The following is an 8,238-nucleotide window of genomic DNA, read 5'->3' as shown; positions in this document are numbered from 1 at the left end:
TTATGCCCATAAGTACCGCACGGAAGCTGGCAGGCATTAGGAGGAGAATAGAGAAGGAAGTCAGAAGCGCAACAGACGGAAGAAGCATGATTGTGGAGTAGGCGCTTGATATGGGCCGAAGGCGGCAGCATCCAAGAAAAGATCGATAAGGCTAAACCTGTGCCTTATCCAAAAGGAAAGAAATCTTCAAGATACTAGGTCTGAAAGTGGATATCATCTCCATGCCTTGCATGGATCCCACCGCAACAACATGGGCTGGGCCTTCAGTTGCCCTAGTCGAGCCTATATATACCCGAGGATCAGTCGAAGCCAAGGGTGTTGGAAAACCGGCTGTTGAGCATTTAGTTTACGAGCTCTAGAGTTCAAGCTTGCCCAGGCTGTGGGCGTAGTTCTAGGTTACTTTTTTATGTTCTTTGCGGCACTTTTGGCCGTAAGCACTCTTTTATTTCTTTAAGTACTTTCAGTTTGTTCTTAATAATGTCTTTTGCTTTTGTTATTTACTTTATGTCCGACTAGTTTTATATTCTGATTTGGGCAAGATGATCTAAGCATGAGCACTTAACTCGAGAGGTCTAATTTGGGCATAACAACTATATGAGCATATTCCCGATACACTAGGTTTGATCCTAATAAGGTTGTAACAACTTGGTTAATTAATTGATCACTAGTTAACGAGGGAGTTTTGACCACAAGTAAACTTTGGGCAAAGGCGAGACGCCATCGACCTCCAAAATAGTACAACGAGTGTTGGAGTCATGACTGCGGTGAAATATCTGCGTAAGAGTCAAGTGGGTCTATCTAATTCCTAAAGCATTCTGGGCAAAGCACAACTAGCGATAGGCCATTGCAGAGAGCGTGGATGTTGCCCGGGGTAGTTGATTTCCATTAGTGGTAACTTATAAAGGATCATAAACTGAAAGGATAGATTGGGCAAGGGGTTTTTTCATGCGTGACGAGTGACAATAGGGGCGCAACAATACTTATGCCTATAACCACTGGTATGCAAGTATAGTGATTTATCTTTGCACCAATGATCGAGTGCCTAGTTCATGTTTAATGATTCGAACCCAAGTCAGGATTGTTTTGTTATTTGATTCATTTACCTTTGTTATTTCAGTCTAGTTGGAAACCCTGTTATGCCCATAAGCACGTTGTGGTCAGAACCCGTCATAATTCAACCCTTTTTAGTGACACCATTGCAGGAGGAGTTACTGCTCAGTTCCCTGTGGATTTGACTCGGGACTTACCACTAGCTAGTCTAGTTGTGGGCACAGGATATTTTATTTGCGCGAAGCTCAAACGACGGCTTCGTCAAATTGGCGCCATTGCCGGGAAACTGAGAGCGCCAGTAATTTTTTTTGTGATCAAAGTGTGAGCTTTATCTTATTGTATGTTTCTTCGTCGTACCGGGAGTGCAGGTAACGAAGATCTTTTGTTCAACGCGGAGATTGAGCGACTAGTACGACTGAACAACGGGAACAGACGAAGGGCAGAACAAGATGCACGAGAAAGATAGAGACAGTTAGAAGAAGAAAGAGAGATGACGAAAAACCCAGAAGTAGTGAATGACAATGCCAACAAAACCCTTCGGGATATGATGTTCCCGAATAATCTCAACCTCCGGCCGTCTGCCATCATGCTACCGGAGATCACTGGGAATTTGGAGCTGAAGCATACTCTGAGTCAAATCTTGCCCAAGTACAGTGATATGCCCGGGGAGGACCCTCAAAGACATCTTCAGGATTTCGAGATGGCATGCGGAACAGTGCGCACTGCAAGCCAAGCACTTGGTGAATACATCCGACTCTTTATTTTTCCGTTCTCTCTATTAGAGGGAGCGAGGGAGTGGCTGTACGATTTGCCCAAAGGAAGCATCCGGACCTGGCAAGAGTTGCAGAGTAAGTTCTTGGAGAAGTATTTTCCAGTAGCCCGAATCTAGAATTTGAGGACTCGAATAAGCAACATCAAGATGTGGTTAGGAGAAATCCTCTACAAGTATTGGGGGAGGTTCAAACAAATGTTGGCCAAATGCCCACAACATCAAATACCGGACCATGATCTTATTCGGTATTTCGTGGGAGGACTTCGAAGGCAAGATAGGCAGTGGTTACATGCTGCCTGCGGAGGATCAATCCTGAACAAATCTGCAGCAGAGGCTTTCAAACTCATAGCTGTCATGGCCGAAGAGTCCAGAGATAAAGACGGAACAATAGTCAGGAACACACCGATTTCGAATCCTTCTGCCCAAGATGATAAGTTGGACAAGCTATGCAACATGTTCGAGAAGTTCATGACAACTCAAGAAACACCTAGCCAAGGGGTCCCCAACATCCGGAAGCCCGTGAAAACTTGCCAACTTTGCATGGCAAATTCACATGCAACAGATGAATGTCCACAACTGTTCGAGGACGAGGAGATTAATGCTATTGGGCAACAGCAAGGAGGAAGTAATGGGGGACAGAATCAAAAGCCTTTTGAACCCTATAGGCAACAATACAACAACCAAGGATGGAGACAGCACGAAAACCTCAGGTACAGCAACAACAACTATCTGGGACCGAACCAGGGGCAACCAAGTAATCAATAGCAATACTCGCAACAACCTCAACAGGCAAGATGATCCTCCCTGGCAGAGCTTGTGCATCAAATGGCACAACAACAAGTAAAATTCCAGCAGGAAACCCAAAAGTTCATGATGGAGACAAGGGGAGGAATGCAGAATGTAAATGCCCAACTGTCACATCTTGCCCAAGCAGTAGCTCGCCTGGAAAGCAAACAGGGGGAACTTCCTGCCCAAGTGGAGGTAAAGAAAGTAAATGCTGTGACACTCAGGAACGGTAAGGAATTACCCTAAGTAGTTGGAAAGAAAATTGAGGAGGAACCAGAAGGTAGTGAGGAAGTTGGAATGGGGTCAGCAGATGAGGAAGAATTAGCTCAAGAAAAGGAAGCTAAGAAGAAAGCGTCAGAGAAAGGCAAAGAAAGATTGAGACATGTTGAGCCCATAATCCCCTTCCCAGGCAGAATGGCCAAAGAATAGGAAAAGGAAGAATTGACCGAATTCGTGAAAATCTTCAAAAAGGTGGAAGTCAATATGCCCCTTTTGGTCGCACTACGCTCTATGCCCAGATGCGCTGAATTCCTAAAAGAGCTCTGCACCCAGAAGGTTAAATACACTGATGATGCCAAGTTCTAGGTGGGCGAGTCAGTATCCGTAGTTTTGCAGCGAGATATGCTTATGAAGTGTGGAGATCCAGGGATGTTATATATTCCCTGTGTGATAGGAACCATGAAGGTGGATAAGGCAATGCTCGACTTCGGGGCATCCATTAATGTTATGCCTTTGTCTATGTATCAGGACTTGGAGATAGGGCAGCTGAAACCTACCCGAGTAGTAATCCAATTGGCAAACAGGTCAAATGTTTACCCAGAAGGGATATTGGAGGACGTCTTGGTCAAAGTGGAGGAACTAATTTTTCCAGCAGATTTCTACATTCTTGATATGGGGAAATCAAAAGCACGCGACCCAGTTATGCTTTTAGGGAGACCTTTCCTCAAAACTGTCAGGACGCGCATCGATTGTGATACGGGCAAATTGATATGCCAGTTCGAGGGAGAGCAAGTAACCTTCGATATATATAATGCTATGAAGCATCCCGCCGACACAGATAAAGGAATATTAAACTGAATTAATACTCTACTTGCCCGATGACCGTTTCTTGGATTATTATTAATTCATCATACAACGATTAATCTTAACATGCTCCTATGAATTTAATTGCTGCACGTTGGTGTTTTAGGAAATACCTGAAGAATTCAGAAGAATTCGTCAAAATTCGCAGCTGAACAGACCAGTCAGCTTCAAGCCTTCGTTTGAAGCCTCAAACGTCTTCAAATCGTATTCTGTTCGGAAATACGACTTCTTCGTATTTGAAAGAGCTTTCCGTGGCCGCCTGTTTCACCTCAATCGGAGTTCTGTGGAGGAAGTTATGGCTGTTTTACGGAGACTGCCAGAACTTGGTTTCCTGCGAAAATCTGACTCCAGCTCAGATCTTCTGAACTGTATCCCGCTCAGCTTTCACCGTTAGATGGACAACGAGCTATGAAAGTCCCAAGAGAGAAATAAGCTTCACACGATTTCCTGCGCCTCACAGCTCTCTAAAACCCTAATTTTATCAGTGTGTTTCCCTGAGAGCTGACAGCTGTATTTAATAGAAATTAAATACGTGTGGGGTGCCTGAAATTCTGTAGTAGGCGTGTTTCTCTTCTTCTAGGGCTAGGAGACTTTGGGCCAGTCCAGGGACCAGATACAAGGAATAAAGATGGGCCTCCAATAAATTAATTATCTATGGTCAGCCCAGACCATAATTAATTTATAAATATTAGTTCATTCCACTAGAGAACCAATATTGACTTACCCCTTTATTGCCGGTGTTGAGTCGGGGCTTGTATTTAGACTTATTAAATCTCCGTATTTAAAATATCCGACATTCATCAATTAATTAGAGCTCTGATAGCTTAAATTAATTAATCTCTTTATAATCCTTAAGCAGTACCACTCAAACTTTATTATCGCGCCTGAACTTAATCAACCTGCAGGGTTTAGCGCAATAAACCTTATTGAGCTCCTTAAGGGGATGTCATTATCCTATACCGGATACGGGTACTAATACAGATTATCAGATATCATACATTAACCGCTATCACCCAAGATACAGAGTACTCAAGTTACTATATAACTCTCACCCATAGTAAGTCAAAGTGATAGACGAATTAACATATATATCTGAAAACTTATTAGTATTAAGATTCTGTTAAGTCACCGAGAACTTTGATTCTTCACTTAAGTCAGAGAGAAGAATACATCTCACTGTAGTCCTATCAATACGTAATGACGTACCAGTATAGACAAGTAGTCAAGACAAACTACTTCCATCTATACGGCAGCCTAAAGCAATAACTTGTCCTAGAGTGATTTCGGCTGCGATCATATTATATCTCTTAAGGTTATTCCAATTATATGGTCTTCTGTGATCTACAACACACCATATAATCTACTTATATAGAGATAAAGAACATACATATGCAATCATGAACACAATCAGATAGGAGATTAAAACAGTGAACTTAGGAAACATTGTATACAAGCATAAAACGTTCTTGCTTTCAGTATACAAATCCAACAACAGAGATGGTCAAAAGTGTTGACATAATCAGAAGGGTTGTTGAAGAGGAATTGCCCAGAACAACACTTTAGGAACCCTTCGATGTGGTAATCCAGAGCAGCATCACCGAAGAAGATGTTCATGAGGAACAACTAAAAGAGGCGGTGAAAATGTTGAATGCATGGAGCGAAGGAATCAACCACACGGAAGCACTGAACATTCCCACCTTGAAGGCTGAGGACCGATTGGTGCCTTCACTCCAGAGAGCACCCAAACTCGAACTGAAGTCTCTGCCCAAACACCTCAAGTACATTTTTTGGGCGAAAATGACACTTTGCCCGTAATCATCAACTCGTAGTTAACACCAGAAGATGAAAGCAAGGTTAAGAAGACCTTAAGTAAATACAAAGAAGCTATTGGATGGACCCTAGCCGATATTAAGGGCATAAGCCCTACGGTGTGTATGCATCACATATTGTTAGAAAAAAGATGCAACTCCAGTCCGAGATCCCCAGAGGAAGCTCAATCCAGCCATGAAGGAGGTCGTGATGAAGGAGATACTCAAACTATTGGATTTGGGCATAATATACCCAGTGTCCGTGATCACTATTTTTATAACAACAAAAACTGCAACTAAACAGTGTAATTGTAGCACAGAAATAGCAAGCAGAGTATCGTATCCACATAGACTATTATAACGAAATTACTATATCTATTTCCTAAACAGACTCTCACAGTATGCAGGTAAAATTAAAATGAAGGTGAATTACGAACTAAGATTAACCAAATAAAAACTTTAACGATAACTAACTCAAATGTAAGGAAAACTCTGACCCTAGGGATGTACTTTTACTAATCAACTACATGCATTTAATCTATCGATTTAATTACCAATTTAATCCAACCCTGATGAAAGATCACTATATTACTCACATGCTTCTCTAACGAACACCTATGAACGTAGATTAATTAACCCCTTTTCCCATTCAAGACTCCAAGGAATAAATTAACTCCAAATAGCACATAAAGAATAGCTTCCTATAGCTTCACCTATCGCATTCAAGACTCAAGGCTAACACTATATCATGCATTCCTGAATCGGCTGAATAATTATCACATTCAAGACTCAAACTGAACAGCTAAACATGTAAATCATTGATCAGATAATTCACAAGAATAATAAGCACCAGGAATCATGAATCACAAGTTGGAGGGCAATTGATATCAATAAATCAAAAACACATAATTAATCAGCTATGTACAAACCCTAGGTTCAGATTAAAGAACTAGCCAGACATCATAAAATAAAACATAAACATAATTAAATTGAACGCAATTGTAAAAACAAATTGTATAAAAACCGAATTAAAACGAATGTAGCGGCTTGAATCTTCAATCTTGATCCAAGCCTTGAAAACTGGAAAGCAAAAATATTCTAAAGCTAGAAAACTGAAATATCAAAACCTGGAACCCTAGATAGGTCAAAAGAGGACCTATATATAGTTTTAGGGTAAAAAACAAAGTTCTAAACCGAAAATAACATGGAAAAACGTAAAAATGCGGAAGAAATAAAAACACGCATCCAATTTGGCGACCTGTTCGGCGGTCGCCGAACTGGTCGCCGAATTCAGGCCAAAATCTCCTTGAAAACGGCGATCGCCGTTTATTTCTCCGTAGGCCAAATTTCGATCAGGGATTTCGGCGACCTACTCGGCGATCGCCGAGTTGGTCGCCATTTTTCTTCTTTAAAACGCCCAAATTCGGCGGTCAACACCTTTGACCGCCGAAACAGCTCTTTTTCCGTCCCGACTTCAGAATCTTCGTCTTTTCTCGATTTTTGGGCTCGATTCTCTCATAACTCTTCTCTTCAACATGTTCCTTACACTCCATGCTTCCATATCACTCAATTCTGCATCCAAACAGTCAAAACTACACCCGACCGTAAAATCATGAAATAATAGTCAATAAACTCCAAACGATAATAATATGGGTGTAAAATCGACTTAAACCACAGAATATAGACCATAAAAACCATGCAAAATGAGTGTTTATCAGTCCGATAGTAGATGGGTGAGCCCAGTGCACGTTGTGCCCAAGAAGTCTGGCATACAAGTGGTGGAAAATGAATTCGGGGAATTGATCGCTACAAGGTTACAAACCGGTTGGAGAGTATGTATTGACTATCGCAAGCTCAATCAAAAGACAAGAAAGTATCACTTCCCCTTGCCTTTCATTGATGAGATGCTCGAGAGACTTGCAGGAAATCAATATTTTTGTTTTCTGGATGGATACTCGGGATATATGCAGATTTGGGTTGCAGATGAGGATCAGGGCAAAACTACATTCACTTGCCATTTCGGCACTTTTGCCTATCGGAGGATGTCGTTTGGGCTATGCAACGCCCCTGGAACATTTCAAAGGTGCATGATGAGCATATTCTCGGACCTCCTCGAAAACTGCATCGAGGTATTTATGGATGATTTCACCGTCTATGGGTAAACCTTCGATTCATGCCTCGCTAATCTGGAGAAGGTGTTGCAAAGGTGCGTCGACAAAAGTCTGGTTTTGAACTATGAGAAGTGCCACTTCATGGTCAAAGAAGAGATTGTGTTAGGACACGTGATTTCAGGCAGAGGGATAGAAGTGGACAAAGCCAAGATTGAAATAATAGCAAAGCTTCCCTACCCAACAAACATCAAGCAATTGCGAGGTTTCCTCGGGCACGCTGGTTTCTACAGAAGATTCGTCAAGGACTTTGCAAAAATTGCCCAACCAATGACAAGGCTGTTCCAGAATGAAGTGGAATGGAATTTTGATGAAGACTGCAAGGAGGCTTTTCACATTTTGAAGAACAATTGATCTCCGCACCCATAATACAACCTCCAGACTGGGGGATGCCTTTTGAGGTGATGTGTGATGCCAGTGGATATGCCATCGGAGCAGTTCTTAGGCAAAGCGGGGAAAGGAAAGTCATGTCATCTACTACGCCTCCAAACCCTCAATGGGGCTCAAATAAATTATTCCACCACAGAGAAGGAGATGTTGGCAGTAGTGTTTGCTTTTGAAAAATTCAGGT

At 42.0% G+C, this 8,238-nt stretch overlaps 1 protein-coding gene across 1 annotated transcript; it reads left to right on the top strand.

Annotated features, from left to right (window-relative positions):
• Window positions 1-2,647: 2,647 nt before the first annotated feature.
• Window positions 2,648-3,685, top strand: LOC130992349 (uncharacterized). The gene is made up of 2 exons (XM_057916986.1): window positions 2,648-2,837; window positions 3,282-3,685. Exons 1-2 carry the CDS (start codon window positions 2,648-2,650, stop codon window positions 3,683-3,685), a joined length of 594 nt encoding a protein of 197 aa, XP_057772969.1.
• The last annotated feature ends 4,553 nt before the right edge of the window (window positions 3,686-8,238 follow it).

Source organism: Salvia miltiorrhiza, chromosome 1, assembly GCF_028751815.1.
Source record: "Salvia miltiorrhiza cultivar Shanhuang (shh) chromosome 1, IMPLAD_Smil_shh, whole genome shotgun sequence".
Taxonomy (NCBI): Eukaryota; Viridiplantae; Streptophyta; class Magnoliopsida; order Lamiales; family Lamiaceae; genus Salvia; species Salvia miltiorrhiza.
This window is presented reverse-complemented; position numbering and strand designations above follow the sequence as displayed.

Excerpts from the sequence above, each read along its gene's own strand:
- LOC130992349 (XM_057916986.1), top strand. The coding sequence starts at position 2,648 with ATGGCACAACAACAAGTAAAATTCCAGCAGGAAACCCAAAAGTTCATG. Across the intron at positions 2,838-3,281 it reads TGCTGTGACACTCAGGAACG|GAACCATGAAGGTGGATAAG; the intron begins GTAAGGAATTAC and ends CCTGTGTGATAG.